Here is a 13,133-nt window from a genome sequence, read left to right on the forward strand (position 1 = left end):
ATAAAACAATTGGCCCGGAATGTTTAAAAGGCCCAGTTCCCAACTAGCCAATGTCATTGCAAAGGATTGTATCTGTTTCAATAGATTTAGACCGTTGAGACCATGCTATGTAAAGCGATTATCCTGGGCAATGTCCATGACCCCAATTCTCTCAGTTCTTGCCAGTTGCGAGGATGTGTTTCCTTGAAGAACACCGGCAGAGACAAAGAGTGGCTTTAATATATCTGCCGTACTTTAAATTTTGCTCTTTGGATCCCAGTGAAGCAATTTAACCCAGTAGAATAGTTCCTCTAGCAATAGGAGGTGTCGTAATGCTTACCCGATGAGTTTGTTTGGTGCACACCTAAATGCCCTGTCTCTACTTGCCTGGGGGTAATTTCCAATATGCTAACCTTCATTAAACTCATAGCTATTGGCATCTATCGTTTTCTTCAACCACATGTCGGTTTAAATACATACTTGCCTACGTTCGTTTAAAGAAAGTTGAAATAAACATTCAGCGGTATATGGTATCTCAACGAACCTTGGTCTGCAGAGAGTAGATACATCATACGCTCACTATACGTCGTGGATATACTGAATTTGAAGCAACGAATCAACAAGTGAGGGGAACCACGTATCAAATGAGAAAATGTTGACGCCGTTTTACTCCCTATAGGAGTTGAAAAGAGGTGCTAGGTTGACCTAGCTTACGTTTTTTTCTCAGAAAACATCAAAAATCCACCTGCTACCATGTTATCATAAAATCTACTTCATACAATCAATTTTACACATCCAATTAACACAATATTTCGAGGTAACCATTTAAAAGCTCAGGTAGTTGATTACACCTTAAATAAATGCGACACCATGTCTACCACCTTTTAATGAACCGAACCACCTGCGGTGACAAATTATATATAAATTTTATTGTATTGGTTGTCTGTTTCGTAAAAAGCTGAAAATTATGAAAGGAATCAATATCATAAGAAAAAAAAACATGTTTTGAAATTCTACAGTTTTGTCTTATGAATTCATATTGTAATTGACGATTAGTTCAGGACTGGTTTTCAGATATTTTATTTTTGAGTAGTTTAATGGTCAAATTGTAGAGGCTCCAACGGATGCTTCACCCCGAGCTGAACTAATTCAAGTTTATTGAATGAAATCGATAAGACGACCTTTGGCATGATCGCCAATAATTTTTTAGGGTGTGAACAGTATTTTGTTGGCAATAAATTAAGCAACCAGTTCAGATCAATTGTTAAGATTACTTTCAATAGTTTTGATTTGTAATAAATTTTCAAGCACCTATTAGACTATTGTTCAATGTTTCGTCACCCAGAAAGAGGTTGTAATGAGGGCGTTCGATAGGTTCGTTTTTCATAAAAATCGACTTTCCTTATGGAGCTAAAGTAACAGCAGAATCCTAAAGTTACTCTTGCAATGTAAATCTGTAATATGCTTGACTACTGGAGATATAGCTTCTCTGAATATATATCAGTAACACTAATTTTCTTCTTAGAGAAGCTTGAAATCAGGGAGCTCGTTTTTAAACTGCTGTATCTTGTCGACTTTAAACATCTTCTATCTTTACTTACTCTGCACTATCTCTGGAAAGATACCCTGTTGACTTCTATATTTACCTGTATCTTTCATGTATTTTTGTTCTCAGAAATATCTTTTTTTTATAAAAGATAATAATGAACAGAGCTTTTAAATTCTTTCCACTGTTCTTGCCTTATCAACCAGGAAATACTTCTGAAATACGCGCAAGACGGTGAGGTCTTCGTAGTGATACACATACATTTGTATACGAGTTTTTCGTATGTAGATACACAGAGTAGGTATTGGTGTTTATTCTTTTTGTACAAATTGTTAATTTAATAAATATGTGCGTGGTATTTTAGTTCTGCTTGTAAAATCAAGGTACCGCCAAAAGGCGTAAATGAAATTTGGTGTTCCGAAAAAGTTAAAAAAGTGCATCTAATGCAGTGCCTACTTAAAATAAATAAAATAGTAGACTGCATTTGTATGTGCATTTTGAAGTGTACATACATACATATAAATTGAATTGGTTCTAAAAGATCCGAGACTTCCTTGAAAAAATATTTAAACTAAACTGAATTCTTCATGTTATTTGGAAAGTTGGGTCGCAAAATTGATGAAAATTTAAATATGTATATAATTTACTTTGAAAATTAGTCCAACATTTAATTTTTAGTTTTTTTGAGAATTGTGGGGTCCTAAGTCCGCATCAACTTGATGCTGTGCTGGACCAAATGGGGAGCAACTTACTCCCTCTTTTTTTGGTCCACGGACCCCTCGTTTGGGGCTTAGTACCCAAACTTTAAAAAAATGTTAGGCGACTCATCGCATTACCAGGGCAGAGGCAAATGGTCAGACGCATCAAGTTGATGGGGACCCCACAATTCTCAAAAAAAATATTTTCAGCTCTGGCCAAGCTTTGGTCAATAGAATTGGCGGATTTGCGCGGAATATAATATGCACTTAATATCTGCGAGTCGCTTCAGTCTCGTTGCTCCCAGGGCAGAGGTGGGGCAGCGGCCTGGTAAGAAACCGCAAAGCCGTCATCGGCTGACATTTTTTTATTAAAGTTTTGTGTAAAACAAAACCTTATTAAAATCGATTCAATGTATGTCTGTCTGTCTGCCACACACATTTTTCTCCAAAACGGCTAAACCGATCCGAACGAAATTTTGTGGACAGATGGGAGCTATGAAATCCCACGCATACAGCGAGTGGCATAAATTTAGGTGAAGCTCCCCCATACATGCAAAGGGGGATTCAAACATTTTTTTCACCGAATATAGTTGTGTAGGGTGTCAAATGAAAGGTCTCGGTACTTTCCGAAACTGACATTAGTTTTGGCATAAATTGCAAAGTGCGTGAGTAAGGAGTCAAAATGCAGGCACTTGAAGTGAGACAGGACTCATTTTCGGAAACTACCCAACCTAGCCTAGATGAAATCTAGGCCTCAAAATATGTCCCAACCCGATATCTGCTCAAATAAACTTACTAATAGTATATTACTACTTTTTAGAAATTTACTGAAAAACCCCCCTTAAATTCATCCGAGGACTTCTGGATACCAGCATAGAGGATAATATTTTGTGTACATGCGCTAAATTTCATAGAAATCAGGCAATTAACGCCAAAGTTATAGCAGTTCAAACTTAGCAATTTTGCGCGAATTTACCGCTTCCAAAGCCATGCAAATAAGATGCTGACGTCATTATTACCCGGAATAATTGACATTCGCGTGAAATATTAAAGTCGCATTTGTGAGAATTTATTTATCTGCAGCCCTTTTTAAGGTTTTGTGTAAAACACTTATGTGAAATCTAATCTTCGAGAGATGTTCCATTCCGGTATCTGCCCAAATAAATTTACTAATAGTATATTATCAGCTTTTAGAAATTGACTAAAAAACTCCTTTTAAGTTCAACCAAGGTGTATCAAATTTTGCACCGACATAGAGGACATACACATGCCAAGTTCCATGAAAATGCAACTATTAGTGTCAAAGTTATAGAAGTTCAAACTTATCAATTTCGTGCTAATTAAGCATTCTAAGCCATACAAATAAGATGCTGACGTCATAATTAACGAGAATAATTGAAATTCGAGTGAAATATTAAAATTCCATTCAAGAAGAATCTAATTCTCCCTAGCCCCTTTAATTTAAATCGCTTTCTAGAAAATAGAGGGCAATGGAATTTTTAGCCATATTACACGGAGCTGTCGTGCACTCGTCGCTCCTCTTTTTCTTTTTCTTCAGCCTTCAGTTCACAAGCGGGGTCGGCTCGTGGTGATCGGTTTCGTCATTTTATTTTATCAAATGCCTGATCAGGATGTAATCGCGAGACCTTTAAATCCCCATCCAGTGTATCAAGCCACCATTGTTTTGACCGGCTTTTTGGTTGCTTACCATTGCTTTCGATGTTCTGACCAATACTGGTTGTTGAATTCTCGTTAGCGTGAATTACGTGACCACATCATCGAAAACGCCTCTCTTGCAGTTTTTCCACGATCCATATCAATCGCGGATATTCTCATTTCAGACGTAATCAAATCTTATCACGCCACCAGTGATGCCGTTCATTGTCCTTTATAGTCGGCCAACACTCAGAACTATAGAGAGCGGCAGACGGACGACATTGCAGTAAATTTTAGTTTTGGGACGTGCGCTGATACGTGGATCACAAAGAACACCAGTTGGGGAATGCCACTTCATCCAGGTTGCATTAATGCATTTCATTAGGCAGTTCTCCATTGGCAGATAGCATTGACTCGAGATATTTAAATCGCTGAGCTCTGGCAATGGCAGTAACCTGCCCAGAACTGAGCGATTTCAATATCTCGGGTCAATGCTATAAGCCAATGGATATGCTCCTCACATAGGGAAACACAAAACCTTTTATACCTGAAGCGTCAAGCTTCCCGTTTCCCGACTTGTTTAATTTTTGTTGTAACATTTTGGGTTCCGCTCAAGCCAAAATTACCAGAACTTTCGTTTTAAAATCAACCGAACTGCCACAATGATTTGAAATCGCATACAGTATTTCCGGGAATTTTGTCGAGAATATCATATGAGGTCTCTAATTTCAAGAAAATTCCCAATAGTTCCCAGCAGAAATATAACGCACATTCAGAAGATCATACCACTCAAAACGTTGACTTTCTGCTGCAGAAAGCACGTTTCCATAACCAGTAAAGTGACTACCGCTGGCTGTCACTTACTTACCCATTCCATTATTATCAATACGAACTGAATTCCAGATAAGAATTTTTCATTTCCAAACGCAATAAAACATCGTATTTCCACAATAAATAGATACTCATGCACCACGGTGTATATGGTACCACATTATTGTTGTTCTACTTAACAAAAAGTAGCTCTCCAAGTTCTTCTTGGACAAACAATGCATTCATGCTTTCTCGCCCTATCAGTTATTTGTTTTTAACTGACTGACGGCATATTTTATCTATTTTATCTAAGTGTAGTTTCGGTGTGTGCCGTAAACCGATGCATATAGTACCCACAAGCACGCGTTGTGTAAAGTGAGTTTTTACTCAAGAAATAACAAAAAAAAATATATCAGTAGTTATCAACGATAAGAATAGTTTCATATGGTAGAAAGCATATATTTTTTGGAGTTATAAAAGTTTCAACGAAACATTTTTTTTCTTTCCAGTGATAAGGTGATTAAACGATAATGCCAACGGAAGGAGCATCTGTGATTGAGGATCGCGCGCTTCCTCTCGTCCGACCGTCGCGTATCGATCAATTCCTCCAATCGCCCGGAAATGGGTCGAATTCAGGAAGTTCTAGTTCGAGCTCGGTCAACGCATCTGGAATGCGTAGTTCCTCTGGTGGTCGTGCGACAGCATCCTCATCAGGAGCATCAAGTTCCAGTTACGAGTTATACCAACATCATCTATCAGCAGGGATACTCAACTCTCAAGCGCAACATCATCATCGTGAAACCTCGGCATTTGTACCTGTTCTTCCATCGAGAAGCTTACGTGGCCCGCCATCCCTCTATTCAGGGATGATTGATGCAGCCGAATCTTTGGGCAAAGATGTTCCACCTAAAAGGGGATCATCATATGAACTGATTGCCATGATGGCAGATAAACGGAAGGAGTTGGCTCTTCGGGAGGCTGCTGCAATGCTACTTCCCCGACCCGGAGTGAATCCAGCACCAGGTGCTCCACCTCCACCTCCAGGAATATATCCACCACCCGGATTTTTAGGTGGTCCTGGCCCATCTCCTACTGGCCCTGGAACATTTGCATTTCCGTCAGCAGCGGCATCACTATTCCCACCAGGCGTACCGCCTGGACTACATGCAAGCCTCGATCGACGGTTATTACGTGCACCAGGACGAGCTTCACGTCCGAAAAAGCAATTTATATGTAAATTCTGTAATCGACAATTTACAAAATCTTATAATTTACTTATACACGAGCGGACACACACCGATGAGCGGCCGTATTCTTGTGATATTTGCGGTAAAGCGTTCCGGCGACAAGATCATTTGCGAGATCATAGGTATGTACTGTGATTTATATAAATTTTTATGAAAAATATTTAAATTGAGTGTTATTACTCGCTTCTGAAGCCTTGTATTGGGTTAGGAGGCTACGTAGCCACCAAAGATCACCAATTTGCTACCTTTTTAATGCAAACGACTTTTCGATGAATTTCGAAGGGAGTTTTTTCAATTTTGAGAAATTTCGATTAATAATTAAATTTTTGTGGTAAAAACGATAACAGGTGAGAAATAATTTGGATGGACAATTCGCACCAATTTTGGAATGAAAATGGTTAAGTTTGATATAAAATCCTTTATGAGATGATATTATGCCTTTTAAGTTCAAGATTGAATTCTATGGACCTGAAAAGTGAAAAGTAGAGCAGATTCGTGAATTTGAATTTGTTGATGCTAAAACAAAGCATGTACAATAACTCTAAGTAGAAAATGAAAAGATGACCTATAAACAGTTCTCGGGTCCTAGAAACATTCTTCATACTCAGTGTTTGGTATATCCACAAGATCCATGTGCAATTTTTCCATTGCCTCTTATCGATCGCTTAAACTTGTTCTCTCTGGTGATTTTTTTACTCAATTGAAAAGACAGCAATCGCAGGGAGCCAAGTCAGATGAAATGGAGGGCTGTTGGATAGCTTTGTTCGACCGTGCGTCACCGTGCTTTAATATCCATAAATTCATAAATTGCTTCAGGTACACGTTTCATAACTCCCTAAAAATATTCCTTGTTCAATGAATAAACTTCAGGCAAAAGTTTTAGCGACTTATCAATGAGCTCATTACCATCGATGCTGGTTACAGTCCAACACTAACTGTCATGACATAATCATTTATCGATAATAACGCCGATAAACTATGGGAAAAGATTAAAATGATACGAGCCTACTAGTTTTGTCCTAAGTATTCTTTTGTTGCTTTCAAAGTAGTATGTATCTTCACCTGTCTTGAGTTAACATTGAGTAACATTCTGCTCTGCTCCACGTGTCTTCGGTCTGCAGTGTAGCCTCCCACTCCCGCAGAAGAAGGACATCGTTGCCGTAAATGTAGAAAGGCCAGCGTGAGTTCTCGATTATGTGCAAGTAAGTCTTAAGATACCTGTCTCCTCTAAGTGAGTCAATGGAACCATGGTGACACGTCTTTGAAGAAATATGCAGTCAATCTACCCTTATTTCCCGCAACTTTTCTGAGGTATTCTATATAGTCCTTCGTTTTGCAGCATGGAGAGCGATCGGAATAACTCTTGATACCACAATTACAGCAGGCTCCAAGACGATACGATCGGGCGACGCAACTCGCAAACATCCTCGACGTTGTCTTTGAGGACGCCAATCCAGAACCGTAAAGGAGAATGGACTGAACTGCACTTTCAACAAAGGACGCCTACTAGATAAGGAACCATTAGCTGTCAACTCGTAGCTTTATCTAAATCTGCATATATTCGTGTCTATCATGATGTCGAGATATTTCGCTGCCGACTTCAACAAAACCGTGATTTCCACAATATGAATAAGGGGAATAATGGAAATCCTCTTCTAGGTAAGGACGGCCGCTTCGATTTTCTTTGGAATAAGAAAGAATCCTTCGATCCATCCATTTGTCAATTCATTGCATCACCATTTCTAGTATGCGTTGAGCTTGTTCGACCGAGCGTGCTTCAACTAGTGCCACAATATTATCCGCGTGCCCGACTAGATGCGATTCATCGATCATCTTGTGTCGTAGTAAATTGTTGAGGTGTTCCTAAGGTTCGGGTCAACGACTAAACCTTGAGTCACCTTCGATATAATTATCATTCTACATTGTCTTCCTGGGTTTGTAGGGCAGGCCGTCGTCGCTGGAATATGGAAATGAATTTTCAGAACATATCGCACAACCTGGTAGCGTCGAAGGCATTCCATATAACTGGTATCACAAGGAGCACCATTTTTTGACAGTGACGACTGTAGGTCTTACCCAGTCTCAGTGCTTGTAACACTTTTACAATTGCATCTATAGTGGATCGACCGCTCATATTGTTTCGGTGAAAAATCTCTCGCAGCACATATTGCGTTAATAAATTTTGGCTTGATGATCTTCTCAAGCGGTTCCCCCGCTGTGCCCATCATACTAACAGGGCTACGCTGACTGAACTTGGGCGTCGCCTTTGTTTTTCTTATCAGCACGAGTCTCGTAACCTTGAGAGCGTAAAACTTGCGTTGTCAAACATGCATTGAATGCGCTAATCAACAGGACCTTTTAATTGAATTCAAGTTTCAGCATTTCGCTGAAATTATCATCTAGGCCCGATGTTTTTTGTCTTTCGTGGACAAGACCGTCTCCTCCAGCTCCTTCGCAGTGAGGAGTACGCATTTCTTAGTACTCCATCTTTCATCGGTTCGCTCGGATGGGGTAAGCAGAAAAAGTTCCTGTGCAATTTTTAAATGGTTTCTTACCAGGAAAGTGTTTTCCATGTTCATTTTCTGCAAAATTGGTATAAAATTAATTCGTATATTGTATATTGGTCCTTATGGCATTTTCGTTACGATTCGGTTAATTAAGAACGGAAATCCATTCCTTCAGTCCTGATTTTTGAACTCCTCCAAGGAGCGCTGAGAGACTAGCATTCCCATAAACGCCGTAATGAAGTTTTCATAAAAAGTGATGAGGAATTGAACAGAATTGCAGTTGAGAAGGAAATGAGTCTGATGGCATAGAACATTAAAAATTGGGAATATTATGGCAAAATGTCAACTTCCTCTATTTCATTTCCGATAGTCGTCATCTAAACTGTTTTCTCTATCATGCTTTAAACCCTGGATACCAGGAGAACAGTAAGTTCGCCAGTAATTTGGGTCTTTCACTGTAACATCTAAATTTGTCTTATGCATTGGATAATATTCATCATAAGAACTGGAATTGTTCAATCTGAACCTTGAGTAGATGTACGCCCTATTTTGCCGCCATCTCTCCTCCTGCTTGATAGTCATGGACGAAATTTTATAAGTATTGGACAGGAGCGGGGTAGAGCCGGTGGCGTATGCCCGATGACTTCGTCACATTAGCATCATGGATGTGCCCCTTCATTATGAGTGACATCATGGGAGGAGCGTTGAGAAAGATGTGCCTTATGGCCGCAAGGTGCATACTCGGCATAAACCCCACCGAAACAAAGCTGATGCTAATCATCACCAAGGCTAGGGTACCCAAATTCTAGTTACTGCGGCTAAATGAGCCAAGATTGGTTCTTTCCTCCAATGCAAAGTATCTTGGCGTAATCCTGGATCCTAAATTAAATTGGAGATCGAACACAGAACTGAGTGTTAAAAACGCATGTATGGCTTTTTATGCCCGGAAGAGTACCTTTGCAAGGAGTCTCTGGCGGAGGATGGTTCCCTACATTTATACAGCCGCGGGTTCTACCATATCGTGTGATGGCAATCGCTGAGCAAAAAGTATAATAGAATAATAGGATTCAAAGAAACACGTGTGCAGGTGCAGGTCTTACCCGGTAGATGATCTTCATGTACTTTTACATCTGCACGTTAAATTCGCTCTAGCACACAGTTCTGTCAGGCTGCGTTAGTCCGGATGTTGGACAGCGAAGGACTACGGTCATAGTAACATCCTAGACGTGTTGAAAGGTCGTGGCACAATAATGCCGAAACTACGGAGAAGTGCGAAAAACCCGCAGGCACTTCCCTTGCGGCTGCCCATCTCTAGCTAGAACCAGGCTACCGAACTTAGATGAACCATTCTTTGAGGGCCTCAGAGAGATTTCTAGCTGCACCGTGGAAGAGCTGCTTCCCTTCGTAAACACTTCGGGCTGGGTTTGAAGATCTGAGCCCGATAGGGTTGGCCCTTGCTCTTACCACAGCAGTCGTAGTGTTAGTAGTTTGTGGCATCTCAACAATGCACCAAAGCGCTACTAGCCACTGATACCTGCCATCTAACGCAATCGATTGGACATGTTTATTCATTCGGATTAATTACTCCTCCATGCACAAAAGACGTCCTAAGATCTTATATTACGTTCATAGATACTACATATTTTAAAATAGGGCTCGTATATATGTACTTCATAATAACAAAAACTACCATTAAGTGTAACTAGAGCACGAATATATATTGTATACACGGTTACCGCGTACTTTCTTAAGGCCAATCTGAGGTTAGCTCTGAGTCTACCACGTTAGAGTAAGTGATTGGTTACTACTGATGCATACTGCTTGGGTTTGCAACAAAGTTGCAATAGTCTACCTGCCTCTTAATCCCTGTAAATTATATGTATTAAAACTTTTAACTTCTGTATGAAAAGTGATCTCTGAGGTGACGATCATTTTTCATTTATGTCTCTCTAACAAAGTTTGTGTAGGCTGGGAAAACTAGCTATGCACGGCCGGTATGGATGAGGTATACATGAATGTCTCCTAGGAAACAAAATTTATAGGACTTCATGTCAGGGAAATATCTCGTCACGCTTTGTTATGCTTACGGAAATTGAGGTAGAAAAGGGGTTATTCGATAGATACTATTTCACCGGGTTTTGTGATTTGTTTAAATTGATGCAATAATCAAGTTTGTAATACTACTTCAGGTCATGAGTTTTTCCTTATTCTTGGAAGTAACAATCCCACAGTTCTTTAATCCACATATTTCATTTGCTTCAATCCAGAGCGTAAAATTTTTAATTAAAGCCTCATACCCTGCAACCGATTCAAATCGAATACTACTCCTAATTTCGTTCTAGTACGCTTAATGCTATATTTATATTCCGCGACGTGTGTAAAATCCAATTTTCTCGGAGGTTACCTTTTAGATTTGAATTATTAACGTTGATGTCTACAGCGGGACGTGCACGTAGAAAAAAGCCTGGCAGAGAGCATTCATTCCGCCATTGTTGGGCTGACTGACAGTGCGGAGCTATGTAAATGCTGTCGGCGCTATTGACCATAACTACTCCCCTATAATTACCTGGGCATTAAGCTTGGGGAATTTTTTTATAGAGTGTGTGTCTAAAAATGTATACTAGAAGGCGCTGCTTCCAGAAACTCGGTAGTGACAATGTGAACGCGAGGAACTGTGCAAATATCAGGCTTTTCTATTATTCTAAGCAACTAACAATGATTTTCTTTAAGGGGGTCATCCCGTGTGTCGGGTTGGAGAAATCGATTTTTTTTTTTTTGCATGAATTGTATCTATATATAGTGGAGAATATGTGGGCAAAGGGATTTTCCGATATTCCGAGTCGTTCAGAAATTACAGCGTTAAACAGGTAATGAGTCTGCAACCGCGGCTAGAGTACTCGATGAGAAAAAGCATCGAATCTTTTTTTACCTGTTAGTTTTTTACCTGAGCCTTATAAATTCGAACACAGGTATAAATATAAAAAGGTGGAAAACCAATCAATTGTCTAAACTTATTTGCTGTTTGGAATAAAAAGGATAATCCAGTCTAGAGTGAGCACTGAAAGGCTTTCAAGCTATACTCAGTTATATTTTGGTGTAAGTATTGTGCTGTTTGTGTGTTCAGTGATTTTTTTAAATGGATGGTACGAAGGGATATCGCTTTAACGCTCAACGTCATGCTCGCACTGAAAAACGAATATTTCATGGGAATCGATACTTATCAGAAAAGAAAAAGGACTTCGCATCAACATCAGCAAAGAAACTTTTAGCAAGCATGAACATGGATGTTCCAATTGTGACAAGTTTTGTATATTGTATATTGGATTTTGCTGGAATTTTCTCCGGTATTTCTGTAAATTTCTGCAAATAATAAAATATACGTATTAGTAAAAAAGGAATGCGTAGGACATCTCGAGAGAAGAATGGGAATGTGGCTTAGAAATGCAAAGAAGAATCACAAAGGCATTGGTAGAAAAGGGGCTGGAAAACTTACTGATGAGGTTATTAACGATCTCACTACATTTTTGGGCTAGCTATTCGTCGACACGCAAATTCGATAGAAGGAATGAAGCAAGAAATTTGGGCAACTTTCTTCCATAAATGTTCTACAGACGAAAATCCTCAGCATCAAAATTGTCCAGCAGGCCAGGACAGTTGGTGCAAATGGCGCAAAGCGGAAGCTAAAGGAGCACTGAATAGTTTCCACCACGAGAAGGCACCTTTGACTGAAGAAGTTCAAATAGTCATCAAACCAATCTACGAAGATTTGTCACAAGATGATCTCTTGAACAAATGTTTAGGAGCAGAGACCCAGAATAACAATGAGTCGTTAAATGGACTTTCGCTCCTAAACACCTTCATTCTGGGGCCAAGGTCGTAGAAATAGCCACTTTTCTGGCTGTAATTATTTTCAATGAAAGATTCAATGGCATTCTCAAAATCCTAGTGACAATGGGATATCAAGTTGGTCACATATGTCAGGTTTACGTCGACTGCCATAATGAAGCGCGAATTTGGCGGTCCCAATGACGATTGACTGACCTCGCTAAAAGAGCCAGAATGGAAACCAGAGAGCAACAATCGGTCTTACAAGACTTTTTTGAAGAAACGGAGGGTGCTCTCTATGGACCAGGTATAGCAGATTAATAGTGGGTTAAAATTTTACTATTGATAACCACATTTAAATTTTCAAATGCGTTTTTCTCGAAACTGCATCTTGAAAATCGGCTGCCACCATAGCTCAAAATCTATCCAACCAAATTCTTTGAAATTTTCACGACTTCTTTAATACATATTTCTACGGTCCGCAAACTAGGATAATTGCAATCGGATGGGTAGTTTTTTTTTTATTCATAAAAAAAGCCGTAAAAAAACCCCAAAATTCAAAAAATTAAGTTTAAAAGCCCACCAAAAATGTACCTTTTAACATTTTCTAATTATCCTAGTTTGCGGACCGTAGAATATTGTCCACAATAAAATGCCGTTTAGTTTTTTTTCCTCAAATGAACACAGCGCCCTCCAGCGTGGCAGCAGAAAAACACCTTTTTTTGGAGATGGGTGCATAAATTGACACGTATTCCAAAAACAAGTTACGATATCAAGCTGAAAAATTTATCACATATACTAGAGATATCAGTAAACATATGGTGAAAAAATCACATTTCTAACTTTATCCAGTCCTCCAAAATAA

At 39.3% G+C, this 13,133-nt stretch overlaps 1 protein-coding gene across 1 annotated transcript in view; it reads left to right on the forward strand.

Moving 5' to 3' along the window:
* The window catches only part of LOC119661585 (protein bowel), a 138,116-nt gene that overhangs the window by 61,462 nt on the left and 63,521 nt on the right, over positions 1–13,133 (forward strand). Inside the window, exon 2 of the mRNA XM_038070987.1 lies at positions 5,199–6,058. Coding sequence (XP_037926915.1) covers positions 5,220–6,058 — 839 coding nt within the window. The 5' untranslated portion in view covers positions 5,199–5,219. The remainder of the gene's footprint in view (positions 1–5,198; positions 6,059–13,133) is intronic.

Source organism: Hermetia illucens, chromosome 1, assembly GCF_905115235.1.
Source record: "Hermetia illucens chromosome 1, iHerIll2.2.curated.20191125, whole genome shotgun sequence".
Lineage (NCBI taxonomy): Eukaryota > Metazoa > Arthropoda > Insecta > Diptera > Stratiomyidae > Hermetia > Hermetia illucens.